Source organism: Salmo salar, chromosome ssa14 (genome assembly GCF_905237065.1).
Source record: "Salmo salar chromosome ssa14, Ssal_v3.1, whole genome shotgun sequence".
In the NCBI taxonomy this organism is placed as follows: Eukaryota; Metazoa; Chordata; class Actinopteri; order Salmoniformes; family Salmonidae; genus Salmo; species Salmo salar.
Window position 1 is genome coordinate 84,047,430 of NC_059455.1, and position 16,470 is coordinate 84,063,899.

At 43.6% G+C, this 16,470-nt stretch overlaps 1 protein-coding gene across 2 annotated transcripts in view; it reads left to right on the plus strand.

The window, feature by feature from the left end:
- vps50 (VPS50 EARP/GARPII complex subunit) overlaps positions 1–15,901 on the plus strand; it is a 260,494-nt gene extending 244,593 nt beyond the window's left edge. For both annotated transcript variants that reach the window (XM_045694895.1, XM_045694896.1), the window contains 5 exons: positions 33–129; positions 1,309–1,467; positions 8,467–8,588; positions 13,685–13,874; positions 14,167–15,901. In XM_045694895.1, the coding sequence (XP_045550851.1) occupies positions 33–129; positions 1,309–1,467; positions 8,467–8,588; positions 13,685–13,874; positions 14,167–14,286 (688 nt within the window). In that variant the 3' untranslated portion in view covers positions 14,287–15,901. The remainder of the gene's footprint in view (positions 1–32; positions 130–1,308; positions 1,468–8,466; positions 8,589–13,684; positions 13,875–14,166) is intronic.
- The last annotated feature ends 569 nt before the right edge of the window (positions 15,902–16,470 follow it).

Below are 16,470 nucleotides of genomic sequence, written 5' to 3' on the forward strand. Positions count from 1 at the left end.
GTACTGATTTGACTGTCTCTCTCTCTCTCCAGGGTGTTTCTGGCCGAGCAGTTTGAGTTCTTGCAGTCTCACCTAGACACCATGATGCCTGCAGCTAAGAAGCCGTTCCTCCAGCAGTTCTACTCACAGGTCTGTCAGTCCACAACTCTATGGATGTATCTGAAATGGCACCTTATTCCCTGTTCACTGGGGCGTTGCACAGACCGAATAGCATCCGTTTAAACTGGTACGAACCCATGAGGGCTTTGTGAGATGTACCAAGGTGCATTCTATAGGGAGTAGGATGCCATTCACACGCGGCCTATATGGACTTCTGCCCTTTTCCTTACTGTGCGGAGGGCAATCTTTTTCTTTGACCATTTCTCTCTCTGATCACCCAGGATCATTCTGCAAAATCAGTTGTCTTGTTAGTTTGTGGTCCTGATATCCTCTGGCACACATGGCCTTATCAGTGAGGGTGTAAATGGCTGTTCACCACACATGGCTTTATCAGTGAGGGTGTAAATGGCTGTTGACCACACATGGCCTTATCAGTGAGGGTGTAAATGGCTGTTCACCACACATGGCTTTATCAGTGAGGGTGTAAATGGCTGTTGACCACACATGGCCTTATCAGTGAGGGTGTAAATGGCTGTTGACCACACATGGCCTTATCAGTGAGGGTGTAAATGGCTGTTCACCACACATGGCTTTATCAGTGAGGGTGTAAATGGCTGTTGACTACACATGGCCTTATCAGTGAGGGTGTAAATGGCTGTTCACCACACATGGCCTTATCAGTGAGGGTGTAAATGGCTGTTGACTACACATGGCCTTATCAGTGAGGGTGTAAATGGCTGTTCACCACACATGGCCTTATCAGTGAGGGTGTAAATGGCTGTTGACCACACATGGCTTTATCAGTGAGGGTGTAAATGGCTGTTGACCACACATGGCTTTATCAGTGAGGGTGTAAATGGCTGTTGACCACACATGGCCTTATCAGTGAGGGTGTAAATGGCTGTTGACCACACATGGCTTTATCAGTGAGGGTGTAAATGGCTGTTGACTACACATGGCTTTATCAGTGAGGGTGTAAATGGCTGTTGACCACACATGGCCTTATCAGTGAGGGTGTAAATGGCTGTTGACTACACATGGCCTTATCAGTGAGGGTGTAAATGGCTGTTGACCACAAACCCTTCGGTGTCAGCTTGTTTTTTCAATGTGTGTACCATTACAAAGTCGTGAAGGTTTCACATATTCTAAAGAACATCAAAATCAATAACTGTCTTTGTTTATTCCATTGTCCTTGTCATTCTCTTATAGACTGTCTCCACGGCCAGTGAGCTACGTAAACCCATATACTGGGTGGTGGCGGCCAAGGCTTTAGACTACGAACAGATGCTGCTGCTGATGGCTGGAGTTAAGTGGGACATTAGGGAGATAATGTCGCAGCACAACGTGTACGTGGACGTCCTGTTAAAGGTAATGTGGCATGTGTGACTTCTGACTGTGTTTTGAATATGTGTGGGTGTAATGAATGAAATGGTCAAGGACATTGTTAGCCTGCAGGTAAGTAGGTGTGTGTGGGAGGGGGTGTCTGTGTATTCCTGTAATGGATTATTTTGTAAGGTTATGTCCGTTAATCATGTCATTGCTGTAATAGTATAGTGATGGATCATGGTTCATGGCTGATTTTTCTCTGTACATATTTTCTGTAATAGCCCTAAGGAGCTATAAACTCTACATATAGAATGCTGGAACATAGTGGTGGTGCCACACAGTCATGTCCAATCAGTCTATGTGGAGACCTGACTTAGGGCTTGACCTGAAAAAGAGGCTGGTCTCTGTACCAAGACATATAAATATAATTATTTCTGTAACGTTTATTTGGAGATATATATATATACAGTACGTTTGGACACAACTACTCATTCAAGGGTTTCAAGTTCCCACATATGCTGAGCACTTGTTGGCTGCTTTTCTTTCACTCTGCTGTCCAACTCATCCTAAACCATCTCAATTGGGTTGAGGACGGGTGATTGTGGAAGCCAGGTCATCTGATGCAGCACTCCATCCGCTCCTTCTTGGTCAAATAGCTCTTACACAGCCTGGAGGTGTGTTGGGTCATTGTGCTGTTGAAAAATAAATTATAGCCCCACTAAGGGCAAACCAGATGGCATGGCATATCTCTGCAGAATGCTGTGGTAGCCATGCTGGTTAAGTGTGCCTTAAATTCTAAATAAATCACAGACAGTGTCACCAGCAAAGCACCATCACACCTACTCTGCGTCTTACAAAGACAGCAGTTGGGACCAAAAATCTAAAATTTGGACTCATCAGACCAAAGGACAGATTTCTTCTGGTCTAATGTCCATTGCCTGTGTTTCTTAGGCCGAAGCAAGTCTCTTCTTATTATTGTTGTCCTTTTAGTAGTGGTTTCTTTAACAGAACAGCGCAAACTGTCTCTAACCAGATTAGAAAGAAGTGGGAAGCCCCGGTGCACAACTGAGTAAGGGGACAAGTACATTAGAATGTCTAGTTTGAGAAAACAGACGCCTCACAAGTCCTCAACTGGCAGCTTCATTAAATAGTACCCCCCAAAACACCAGTCTCAACGTCAACAGTGAAGAGGCGACTCCAGAATGCTGGCCTTCTAGGCAGACTTGCAAAGAAAAAGCCATATCTCAAAGAACACAGATACTAGACAGAGGAACTCTGTGTGTGTCTGTGTGTGTGTGTGTGTGTGTGTGTGTGTGTGTGTATATATATATATATATATATATACACACACACTCAACCGGTGAAAAGTTTTAGAACACCAACTCATTAATTTTCTTTATTTTTACTATTTTCTATTTCTAATAATAGTGAAGACATCAAAACTAGGAAATAACACACATGGAATCATGTAGTAACCCCCAAAAATCTAAATATATTTGAGATTTGAGATTCTTCAAATAGCCACCCTTTGCCTTGATGACAGCTTTATACACTCTTGGCGTTCTCTCAACCAGCTTCATGAGGTAGTCACCTGGAATGCATTTCAATTAACAGGTGTGCCTAATTAAAAGTCAATTTGTGGAATTTCTTTCCTTAATGCATTTCAGCCCATCAGTTGTGTTGTGACAAGGTAGGGGGGTATACAGAAGATAGCCCTATTTGGTAAAAGACAAAGTCCATATTATGGCAAGAGAAATAAGCAAAGATAAATGACAGTCCATCATTACTTTAAGACATGAAGGTCAGTCAATACGGAACATTTCACTAACATTTTGCAGTCGCAAAAACTATCATGCGCTATGATGAAACTGGCTCTCATGAGCACCGCCACAGGAAAGGAAGACCAAGAGTTACCTCTGCTGCAGAGGATAAGTTCATTAGATTTACCAGCCTCAGAAATTGCAGCCAAAGTAAATGCTTCACAGAGTTCAAGTAACAGACACACCTCAACATCAACTGTTCAGAGGAGACTGTGTGAATCAGCCCTTCATGGTCGAATTGCTGCAAAGAAACCACTACTAAAGGTAACTAATAAGAAGAAGAGACTTGCTTGGGTCAAGAAACACAAGCAATGGACATTAGACAGGTGGAAATTTGTCCTTTGGTCTGGAGACCAAATTGGAGATTTTTGGTTCCAACAGCCTTGTCTTTGTGAGATGCAGTGTGGGTGAACAGATGATCTCTGCATGTGTATTTCCCACTGTAAATCATGGAGGAGGTGGTGTTATGGTGTGGGGGTGCTTTGCTGGTCACACTGAAGCACCCCCAAATCATCACTGATCCCCCACCAAATTTCACAGTGGGTGCGAGACCTGGAGAGGCCTACAAGCCACAGTGTCTCGCACCCACTGTGAAATTTGGTGGGGGATCGGTGATGATCTGGGGGGTGCTTTAGCAAGGCTGGAATTTTCTATAGGATTGATTTCAGGGCTTTGGGATGGCCACTCCAATACCTTGACTTTGTTGTCCTTAAGCCATTTTGCCAAAACTTTGGAAGTATGCTTGGGGTCATTGTCCAGTTGGGAGACTCATTTGCGACCAAGCTTTAACTTCCTGACTGATGTCTTGAGATGTTGCTTCAATATATCCACATAATTTTCCTGCCTCATGATGCCATCTATTTTGTTATGTGCACCAGTCCCTCCTGCAGCAAAGCACCCCCACAACATGATGTTGCCACCCCCATTCTTCACGGTTGGGATGGTGTTCTTCGGCTTGCAAGTCTCCCCATTTTTCCTCCAAACATAACAATGGTCATTATGGCCAAACAGTTATATTTTTGTTTCATCAGACCAGAGGACATTTCTCCAAAAAGTACGATCTTTGTCCCCATGTGCAGTTGCAAACCGTAGTCTGGCTTTTTTATATCGATATAGGACTCGTTTCACTGTGGATATAGTTTCCTCCAGCATCGTCATAAGGTCCTTTGCTGTTGTTCTGGGATTGATTTGCTCTTTTCGCACCAAAGTACGTTCATCTCTAGGAGACAGAACGCGTCTCCTTCCTGAGCGGTATGATGGTTGCGTGGTCCCATGGTGTTTATACTTGCGTACTATTGTTTGTACAGATGAACGTAGTACCTTCAGGCGTTTGGAAATTGCTCCCAAGGATGAACCAGACTTGTGGAGGTCTACAATCGTTTTTCTGAGGTCTTGGCTGATTTTCTTTTGATTTTCCCATAATGTCAAGCAAAGAGGCACTGAGTTTGAAGGTAGTCCTTGAAATAAATCCACAGGTACACCTCCAATTGACTCAAATGATGTCAATTAGCCTATCAGAAGCTTCTAAAGCCATGACATCATTTTCTGGAATTTTCCAAGCTGTTTAAAGGTCACGGTCAACTTTGTATGTAAACTTCTGACCCACTGGAATTGTGATACAGTGAATTATAAGTGAAATAATCTGTCTGTAAAATTTTGGGGAAAAGTGACTTTTTTTTTAGCACAATGTAGATGTCCTAACCGACTTGCCAAATCTATAGTTTGTTAACAAGAAATTTGTGGAGTGGTTGAAAAATGAGTTTTAATGACTCCAACCTAAGTGTATGTAAACTTCCCACTTCAACTGCTGCAAGCAGTGTACGGGCAGGATGCCCGGTTGGACAGCTGTATATCTGTACCAGAGTATTTCATATTTAGTAATGTTCTCCTGGGTCCCACAGTAGAGTACACATATAGTACCTCATGGGAAATCAGCTAGTCGCCACAAGACCGACACAGCTCTCTCCTTCTCCTTGTGAACATTTTAAATACACTGCAGGAAGAAAAATACCCAAAATACTTTAGGAGTGTGTTTGGCGATTTATTCTGCAAGAAGGTTAGATCCAAGATGCTATCTTTCTTTCAGAGTGCCTATTGGAAATGTATTTGACATGCGGGGGAGGTTTTTTAAATCGGGATACATTTTTTGAAACACATTTTTCCGGTGACTCCGGGAAGCACAACGTCCTCGACAACTTTCCATCTCTTTCAACATGTCAAGATCTTTGTCTTAGGTTTCCTCCTCTTTTTCTCAGACTTACTTCGAAAGGTCTTCCCATATCAATTATTTGCCAGCTAGTGTTTGAAAAATTCAAACAACGAAAGAGATTTGGGGAGTTTAATGGAGATTGGGGAAGCTAAGTTTGAGGTTTGTTAAGGAAAGGTGAGCCTCTTCATCCCTTACTCCATCTATCTTCAGGCTTAAAGGTTTCTCTCAAATGAGTATCAAATGAGTATTCATGCATTACGCTTATCCCATCATGCAATTTGCATGGGGACGCGTGCCATTTCGTGGCGTGATTAGCATGGAGCCAGAGCATACGGAGAGAAAGGGATCTAGTGTTGAGGTACAGATGGGTGTTTTACAGTGGAATTGTGACCGTGGCCCTTATTTGCGAGCCGGAAGCCAAGAAAATCCCTCAAATATGCATGAGCATGTCTGCCTGAGCAGCCATAGCTTTAAATCCTAAACCGTTCCGAGCAAACCACCTCACCACCGTCAATTCTTGGGAGTGTTCACTCAGGCTCACCTTTCTGGATCCGTGGGTCGGCTGGCTGGAAGACGGCTCTTTGGAAGCATTATTAAGCCGATCTAAGCCAATCTCATTTTGTTTAAGCCAAATAGTGAGACGAAAAGTGTCTGCCCCACTGGCTTGATTTAAATGTGTTCGCCATATCAAGGATCGCAGTAGACCTGAGAGCAACAACAAAAAAATGGTGTGTGTGACATGTATTTCAACAAGATATTAGGTAGGAAAGCGTTACTATTTTTATTTCAAGAGAATAAGTGTCAGGTTCAAACGTCTGCAGGTCATCCAATCTATTTCTGAGATAGACATTGTTCAGTATGGGTTATGATTGACAGGTTATTGATACAGGGTTGTATTGTATAGGAGATGATGTTGTATCGTGTAGAATGTTGTGTTCATGAGTTTCTGTTGAATATTACTGTCCAAAATTGGCTTATATTTGCATTCGATTGGCAATTGTTGCACAGGCACTGACATCGTCTCGTTTACCAACCAGGTTATTCAAATGTGATGGCACAACATTTTTGTTTGAGAAAACATTCGACATTCATTCATTACTTTCAAGCAGTCAACATAATGAGGGAGAAAACGTCTTTTTAGGTTTATGACATTGTCATTTTATTTATTCTTGGGAATTGTGCCAGTCAGATGCAATACCTTAGTGTGCACAACCTCTCTCCTGTGCTCTGCGTTTTGCTGTGTTTGGTTTAGGTGCACAGCGAATCAGTCACCCAAATTGAGAAGGCATCTGGCACAGTGAAGTGAATGAGGAAAATGTTTTGAAAGATTGCTGGCCTTTTTCTGACTTCCTAGTCTGTACGTTTGACTCGACAACAAACAAGGTGTAAGAACACAGTGATGTATGTAGGTTTTGGCGTGTGGAGAACATCGGAGCGATCCATCTTTGTCTAAAAAACATCTTGTCTCTTTTTGGGGTGAAATGAAAGAAAAGAGAAAAAGGCCTGACCAGCTGAATCAACAAGTCCTGATGTCTCCGCTGCTCATGTTGGAATGGAGCGTGGCCGGCAGCCATCTTCTATGGCAAGAGTTGCTGGGACATCTGTGGGGCAGGGGGAGAATGTGAGGGCTGAAAGGTTACATGGATGTCTGCTCTGCTGTGTTAATGAGAACGCATGTCGACCAACGTTATTCACCAGCTCTGCAGTAGAATCTGTGGAACTGGCCGTTAGCTCATCCACACACAAAATACATTTCAGCCACATCCATTGCTGACAGGTGTATAAAATCGAGCACACAGCCATGCAATCTCCATAGACAAACATTGGCAGTAGAATGGCCTTACTGAAGAGCTCAGTGACTTTCAACATGGCACCGTCATAGGAGGCCACCTTTCCAACAAGTCAGTTCAAATGTTTGCCTTCTAGAGCTGCACCGGTCAAGTGCTGTTATTGTGAAGTGGAAACGTCTAGGAGCAACAACGGTTCAGTTGCGAAGGCCACACAAGCTCACAGAACGAGAGTGCTGAAGTGCGTAGTGCGTAAGAATCGTCTGTCCTCGGTTGCCACACTCACTTACGAGTTCCAAAACTGCCTCTGGAAACAACGTCAGCACAAGAACTGTTCGTTGGGAGCTTCATGAAATGGGTTTCCATGGCTGAGCAGCTGCACATAAACCTAAGATCACCATGCGCAATGCCAAGCGTCGGCTGGAGTGGTGTAAAGCTCGCACATATTGGAATCTGGAGCAGTGGAAACTCGTTCTCTGGAGTGATGAATCACGCTTCAACATCTGGCAGTCTGACAGACAAATCTGGGTTTGGCGGATGACAGGAGAACGCTACCTGCCTGAAAGCATAGTGCCAACTGTAAAGTTTGGTGGAGGAGGAATAATGGTCTGAGGCTTTTTTTCATGATTCGGGCTAGGCCCATTAGTTCCAGTGAAGCGAAATCTTATCACTACAGCATACAATGACATTCTAGACGATTCTGTGCTTCCAACTTTGTGGAAACAGTTTGGGGAAGGCCCTTTCCTGTTTCAGCATGACAATGCCCCCATGCACAAAGTGAGGTCCATACTGAAATGGTTTCTTGAGACCCTGTGTGGAAGAACTTGATTGGCCTGCACAGAGTCCTGACCAAAAACCCCATCGAACACCTTTGGGATAAATTAGAATGCCGACTGCGAGCCAGGTCTAATCGCCCAACATCAGTGCCCAACCTCACTAATGTTCTTGTGGCTGAATGGAGTCCCCCGCAGCAATGTTCCAACATCTAGTGGAATGCCTTCTCAGAAGAGTGGAGGCTGTTATAGCACCAAAGGGGGGACCAACTCAATTTTAATTCTCAGGATTTTGGAATGAGATGTATTGTACCTCTGCTAAAACCATTTTTATAGCTAACATGACCCTTTGGGTATTTTGAGAAGTCTTGAAAACCTCCAATAATTTATTTGTAAAATATGTATCACATGAATAAAAAAACGAACCAATGTTATGTTTTTTTGTTCCTCAGGAGTTTGAAGAGTTTAACAAGAGGCTGGGTGATGTGTCCAGGCACGTCCGGGTCCCTCTGCCTGTGTCTAATGTCCTGTGGGAACACTGCATCCGTCTGGCCAACAGGACTCTGGTGGAAGGGTAAATTATTTACTTGCATATACAAAATGCTTGGACGGATTTTGTAGTTAAAAATATGAATGTTTCTGCAGATATCATTGGAGAGATGAGTAGGCTTCAGAAGATAGAGAAACAACTCCTACCTGCTTGCTTTGATTTACAAAATACTTTTATTGGTTTCTATATTTTTCAGCAGATATATTTCAGCATTCATTGAGGGGCTGAGTGGTGCCTTATCTTTCATTGAGGGGCTGAGTGGGTGCCTTATCGTTCATTGAGGGGCTGAGGGGTGCATTATCGTTCATTGAGGGGCTGAGTGGTGCCTTATCGTTCATTGAGTGGCTGAGTGGTGCCTTATCGTTCATTGAGGGGCTGAGTGGTGCCTTATCGTTCATTGAGGGGCTGAGTGGTGCCTTATCGTTCATTGATGGGCTGAGGGGTGCATTATCGTTCATTGAGGGGCTGAGGGGTGCATTATCGTTCATTGAGGGGTGCATTATCGTTCATTGATTGGCTGAGGGGTGCATTATCGTTCATTGATTGGCTGAGGGGTGCCTTACATTTACATTTAAGTCATTTAGCAGACGCTCTTATCCAGAGCGACTTACAAATTGGTGCATTCACCTTATGATATCCAGTGGAACAACCACTTTACAATAGTGCATCTAAATCTTTTAGGGGGGGGTTTAGAAGGATTACTTAATCCTATCCTAGGTATTCCTTAAAGAGGTGGGGTTTCAGGTGTCTCCGGAAGGTGGTGATTGACTCCGATTGACTTATCGTTCATTGAGGGGCTGAGTGGTGCCTTATCGTTCCTTGAGGGGCTGAGTGGTGCCTTATCGTTCCTTGAGGGGCTGAGTGGGTGCATTATCATTCCTTGAGGGGCTGAGTGGGTGCATTAGCATTCCTTGAGGGGCTGAGTGGGTGCATTAGCATTCCTTGAGGGGCTGAGTGGGTGCATTAGCATTCCTTGAGGGGCTGAGTGGGTGCATTAGCATTCTTCGAGGGGCTGAGTGGGTGCATTATCGTTCCTTGAGGGGCTGAGTGGGTGCATTATCGTTCCTTGAGGGGCTGAGTGGGTGCATTAGCATTCCTTGAGGGGCTGAGGGGGTGCATTATCGTTCATTGAGGGGCTGAGTGGTGCATTATCGTTCATATTATTCCAGTAAAATTGTCAATATGGCTCTCTGTATCCATATATAGTTTATGTGATTGTGCATTTTAAAAGTAAGAATTTTATTATACTTTTTTATTTTATTGTAATTTTTTTATGAGCAGCAAAAAGCTGCTGACTAGTTGTAATGCCAGCAAATATCTTATGATAAATGCACGGCAGGAAAAAGAAAATGTGTGAACACAAACCTACTGCTCATTCAATGATGATTTATAGTGATAGTTCATCACTCAGGGATATGCTAATATGCACCTGTGGATTTACTGCCGGTGGATTGGCGAGGTGTGGAAATTTTAGCTGCCTCGTTCATCTCTTATTTTGACGTCTTTTGCCTTTTTGGTTGATGGCCCTGTTCTCTCCTCCTGGGGTACACTCGTAAATATGAGCCCTGTTCGTGTGTCATATGCCAAATACCTCAGGTGAGTTATTAAATAAGGCCGGCTTGGAGCCCCTGTCCTCTCCCGCAGTAAGGCCCGACCACGAGCTGCTTCAAGCCTGACCTCTTTTCTTTACTTTTCCCTCTTTTTCTTCTCGGGCTTTGAACATCCTCTTGTTGGAACATCTGCTTGTTATAAATAAACACAAAACCAAATGTTAGTGCCGCAAAGAAACACGCAGATTGCCTACTAGATAAGCACTCGAGACGTGAGCGTTCCTAGCTTTTCTCCAGCTTTCTGTCATTCTCCTGAGACAACTCCTCTTCAGTCCTGTCATCCCTTCCATAAGGTAGCAACTAGCTAACTCTTTGTGCCTCCTTCTCCCCAACACTCCATCCCAGGTCTGTTCTAGAGACCCCACAGGGAACATGTCTGACACAAGGCTGGCCTGAGTCCCCTCTAAACACTTGACACATTCTAAATGGCTCCCATAACAACCATCTCCCTTGCTAGTCAGTCAAAGGTTTGGGGCCTGAAAGGGACTGATGCATTTTTTACTCAAATCAGCACTTGTACCCTCTTTCTCTGTCCAATGCATTATTTATGGTGTGTGTGTGCGTGACCATGCGTGTGTGCAAGCATGTGTGAAGTAGGAGTACTGGTAGGCAGGGTTTTATACGGCCAGGTGAGACATCCTCTTTAGGCCAGAGAGACATGGCATTAATGGGGGCGATGTGGGGAAATGAAAGCTTTCATAACGCCTCTGACCATCTTGTAATGAAGTGGGAAAAAGACGAGGGACAAGCACAACCTCTCTGAGAGTGTTACATAGTGGGGGACTAGTAGGGAACTGGGTAGTGTTTTTTGCATCCAGGTTGATTGTGCTGAGCTGAACTGTAAGGCAGCCCAATTCTGATCTTTTTGACAGTAATTGTTTTTTTGACCAATCACATCAGAACTTTTTCAGTGCAGATCTGATTAAAGACCAATTAGTGAAAAAAAAGATTAGAATTGGGCTGGATGTTAAACACAGCCTATGTTTGGAAGTTGAGAAGGCCAGGGCTAGGGTTAGTTAAGGTTTTAAGTTCTAAATCCAGGGCCTGGGTTAGTTAGGGTTTTAAGTTCTAAATCCAGAGTTAGGGTTAGTTAGGGTTTTAAGTTCTAAGGCTAGGGTTAGTCAGGGTTTGATTTTCTAAATCCAGGGCTAGGGTTAGTTAAGGTTTTGAAAAATAATCGCAGTACAGGAAAGCCAGGGTTAGGGTTCTGAAAAGGAATTACAGTACAGGAAAGCCAGGGTTAGGGTTCTGAAAAGGAATCACAGTACAGGAAAGCCAGGGTTAGGGTTCTGAAAAGGAATCTTAGTACAGGAAAGCCAGGGTTAGGGTTCTGAAAAGGAATCACAGTACAGGAAAGCCAGGGTTAGGGTTCTGAAAAGGAATCACAGTACAGGAAAGCCAGGGTTAGGGTTCTGAAAAGGAATCACAGTACAGGAAAGCCAGGGTTAGGGTTCTGAAAAGGAATCACAGTACAGGAAAGCCAGGGTTAGGGTTCTGAAAAGGAATCTTAGTACAGGAAAGCCAGGGTTAGGGTTCTGAAAAGGAATCGCAGTACAGGAAAGCCAGGGTTAGGGTTCTGAAAAGGAATTACAGTACAGGAAAGCCAGGGTTAGGGTTCTGAAAAGGAATCACAGTACAGGAAAGCCAGGGTTAGGGTTCTGAAAAGGAATCACAGTACAGGAAAGCCAGGGTTAGGGTTCTGAAAAGGAATCGCAGTACAGGAAAGCCAGGGTTAGGGTTCTGAAAAGGAATTACAGTACAGGAAAGCCAGGGTTAGGGTTCTGAAAAGGAATCTTAGTACAGGAAAGCCAGGGTTAGGGTTCTGAAAAGGAATCACAGTACAGGAAAGCCAGGGTTAGGGTTTTGGGAATAGATGCCCAATGGTGTACAACTAACATGTAATGAACTGTACAGGGTCCTCTTCATTCTCTGCTCGACACATCATCATAGACATGGCCTGTGTATCAGTATTAGACCTGTAGATCTCCTTCACACATCATCATAGACATGACCTGTGTATCAGTATTAGACCTGTAGATCTCCTTCACACATCATCATAGACATGGCCTGTGTATCAGTATTAGACCTGTAGATCTCCTTCACACATCATCATAGACATGACCTGTGTATCAGTATTAGACCTGTAGATCTCCTTTCACACATCATCATAGACATGACCTGTGTATCAGTATTTGACCTGTGGAGCTCCTTCTGCCTCTCAGCTTTGTCTTTCCCTCTCAGCTGCCATCCCAGACTGGGTTTAGTCTCTGGGATTCCCCTTCCTGTTTATCCCCAAGTTCCTGGACTGACTGTGTGTGCATCCCAAATGGCACCCTATTACCTTAATAGTGCACTACTTTGGGCCCTACTTTGGGCCCTATTGGGCCCTATGGGTCAAAAGTAGTGCAGTATAATGAGAATAGGGTGCCATTTTGGGAGACAGCCTGAGAGTCACGCTACTGTGTCTCCCGTCACCTCCCTCCCTCCACCACTATGAGAGAGTGGCCAGGCTAGTCTGTCTGTTTGTTTTGCTCACTCACTTGTCTGCTGTATTTATCTTCATTTCCACTCCCATCTGGACTCCTCAGAGAGGAGATTGTTCTGCTTGACAGTCTGACTCACTGTCTCACCCCGGGGGACTGACAACCTCAGAGAGAGAGAGAGAGAGAGGGGAAAGATATGGAGGGTTAATGAAGATGAGAGAGGGAGAGGGAGAGAGAGAGAATGGAGGGTTAATGAAGATAGGAGGGAGGCAGGGAGAGAAGGATAGGGATGGAGAGGGAGAGGTGAAGATGGGGGGTTAATGAAGATAGGAGGGAGGCAGGGAGAGAAGGATAGGGATGGAGAGAGAGAGAGGTGAAGAATGAGGGAGGAGCCACAGATAGTTAGATAAAAAGAGATAGGAAGGGGGAGAAGGATGGAGAGGGAAAGAAAGAAGGTGAGAAAGAGAGGGAGTGAGGAAGGTAGGGAGAGAGGGAGACATGAGGAGAGGTCTCTCTGGTAGTATGTCTCTTTCCCAGAAAGCATTTGCGCCTCTGTCAAGACCAGAGCAAACATGGATGTCAGCAGCCACTGGTCTGGTGGACGTGATTCCGCTACACACACATCCACTCTCAAATCCAGACCCCCACACACTGCGAAGATAACGTTTGTAAGGTATATGAATATAAAAATGTTATTTGTTGACCTTTTTTTGGACTAAAACTGAGAACCCTTGAACTGTCTGGGACAAAAGATGCTTTGAAGAAAACTGTCTGAGCAGAATTAAGATTGAACCCTTATGGCTTATTTGCTCTCTGTCGATGTCAGATTTTCTGTTTGACATTTTTGTTCTTCGTTCATGTGCCTTGGGCACTAAGAATACAAATCCCATGTTTTTAGATCCTTGCTCTGGATTCTGAACTTCTCTCAACAAAAAGTAAACAAAAACTAAACGAATTCTGAACTACTGTCCGGCAGAAATAATGCAAAAGTCAACAAAGTCAACTTGTCTCCTGTTCTGTCCTGTAGCTATGGTAACGTGAAGAAGTGCAGTAACGAAGGACGGGCCCTGATGCAGCTGGACTTCCAGCAGTTCCTGATGAAGCTGGAGAAGCTGACGGACATGAGGCCCATCCCTGACAAGGACTTTGTGGAGACCTACATCAAGGCCTACTACCTGACTGAGAATGACATGGAGCAGTTCATCAAGAACCACAGGGTGAGGAACAGTATAATGCTAATTATTCACTCAGTCTGTTCAATGTGCTCATGGGATTTCTACTGGGGTAGCTCAACCTGTTTACCAGCAATGTGTAGCACAAATGTCATGATGTGCTTGCCTATGGCATCACTGGTATCCAAAACGTGTGCAGTGAAAACTTAACAATACTTAACCACAGTTAAATTAGCCAGTTGTTACAATAGGCAGACACTTTTTCCTCAGTCATGTGAAGCAAGCTGTGAGGTAAAACTAAATGCTGTCTGGGACTAAATGCTGTCTGTCCCACCAGGAGTACTCCATGAAGCAGCTGGCCAACCTGGTAAACGTGTGTCTGGGCTCTCACATCAACAAGAAGGCCCGGCAGAAACTCCTGGCGGCTATCGACGACATCGACAGACCAAAGAGATAGACAGACGTGGTTATTGTATTTAAGGTGGCTCCTAAACCTGAGGCTGTTGTAGAATTCCCTAGGGTTGTGCAATCCCACTAACTTTCCCAAAATACCCAGGGTTTTCAGAAATCCTCTTTGGACGATTGCTGATATATCTTTATTAGTCCTGATTTTAGGAATCTTCCTAATGGATTTCTGGAAAACCTGGGAATTGTTTTAACGTTACTAGAATTTTGCAACCCTACAATGCTCATATACCCACCAGGAACAGAAAAGAAGCAATGAAACAAGAACTTCTGCTAACAAATACACTCATACAGGAATGTTAGTTATTTGACACTTAGTCAGAACATATATGCTACTCTTGTGTATGTCCCTCATTTTGATGTCCTATATGCTTACGGTTCCACTGCGTTTTCTAGGTTTCCACAGAGATGCTCCGTTTTTCTGTTCATCGTGAATACAGTATACATGTATATGAGGAAGGAATCTTGTTTTTACGATAAACGACTTGAAATGCTGAATGATACTCCATGACGTGTGAATCGACTGGCAGACAGTTATCTTTTTCTCCTAGTGTATGTCTATAGCATAATGTAGTTCTTTCTGCCCATCTGTAAACCACTCAGGAGCAGCGCCGGCCCTGGGGAAAAACTGAATCATTTACTATTTTCTTTTTGACTTGTATGACTATTAAGCGACTGAAATAGCGCTGAGTTGAGAAAACGTTCCATTTTCCATTGAAATCCAGGAAAGTTTCATTTTTCCTGGCATCACATATATGCAGAAACACGGTTTGTGAAAAAGCATGGGATGTTTGATGAGATACTTTCCTTTAGGGTTATGCCTATGGAGACATCCAGTCTCTAGTGCCCTTCAAGTATCCATTAATGAGGATTTACGGCACTATGTTTGTTCTGTTGTTCCAGTAGTGTAGGGTGAACACGCCACAGACGCTTATCTAGGGTCAGTTTTGCATTTCCACCACTAATGGTAAAGGTTAGGATTGGGGGGAGGGGAAGCTGATCCTAGAGCTGTGCCTAAGGGAACCTCGGAGCTTGTTCGTCCAGGACTATAACTACCTGTGCTTTGTTACGTCCTTAAATGATTTATCCTGATCTAATGTTGATTCTGAACATATTGAATGGTTAGTTATAGATGATGCACTAGGTCTAACGTGGGTTTAGATGATATCTTGCACGTCCTGCACTCGTATCTTTCCAAGTCATATATGTAAAAGGGTTTGTAGTGTCCAAACAAACAACGTCCATCATTGTCACTGCATCTGTAAAAATATACGTTTTTGATATCGCAATTGATTCCATTATGTTTTCATGCATAACTATCCCAAAATAATGCTGTTAATGTGTAAAATGTCGTTTTTATTTATTGTGAATTTGGATTCAGGATGTTTTCTATATGATAAGTACTGGAAGTGTTCTATCATCTGTTTTCTGGGGGTTTCCTGTATCTTGTTGTCAACTGTAAAAGAATATTTAAAAAGACACAATTAGACTACATATTATAAAACTCCAGTGCACTATTGTGAAAATAAATCGTTAAATGTTGGCGCTGTAGACTAAAGTAAGATGATTATACAGTAACACAATAAACACACTAACATTTAAACCCAGCCTTGCTCACTTTGTCTGACTTCTCCTTGTTCTGCAGACAGTTGGATGGATGGATGGATGGATGGATGGATGGATGGATGGATGGATGGATGGATGGATGGATGGATGGATAGATGGACTGCTGTGAAAATAAGTATTTGCCCCCTTTCTGATTTGATCTGTTTTTGCATAATTTTGACTCTGAATGTTATCAGATCTTAAACCTAATATTAGATTAAGGAAATCTGAGTGAACATATAACCCAAAAAATATATACTTGTTTTATTTATTTATTAACCACGTTATGCAACACCCAATGCCCCTGTGTGAAAAAGTAATTGCCCCCTTACACTCAATAGCTGGTTGTGTGCCACCTTTAGCTACAATGACCATTGGGCTCCTGAGTGGCGCAGCAGTCTAAGGCACTGCATCTCAGTGCTGGAGGCGTCACTACAGACACCCTGGTTTGAATCCAGGCTGTATCACAACAGGCTGTGATTGGGAGTCCCATAGGGCAGCGCACAATTGGCCCAGCGTCGTCCAGGTTTGGCCGGTGTAGGCCGTCATTGTAAATAAGAATTTGTTCTTA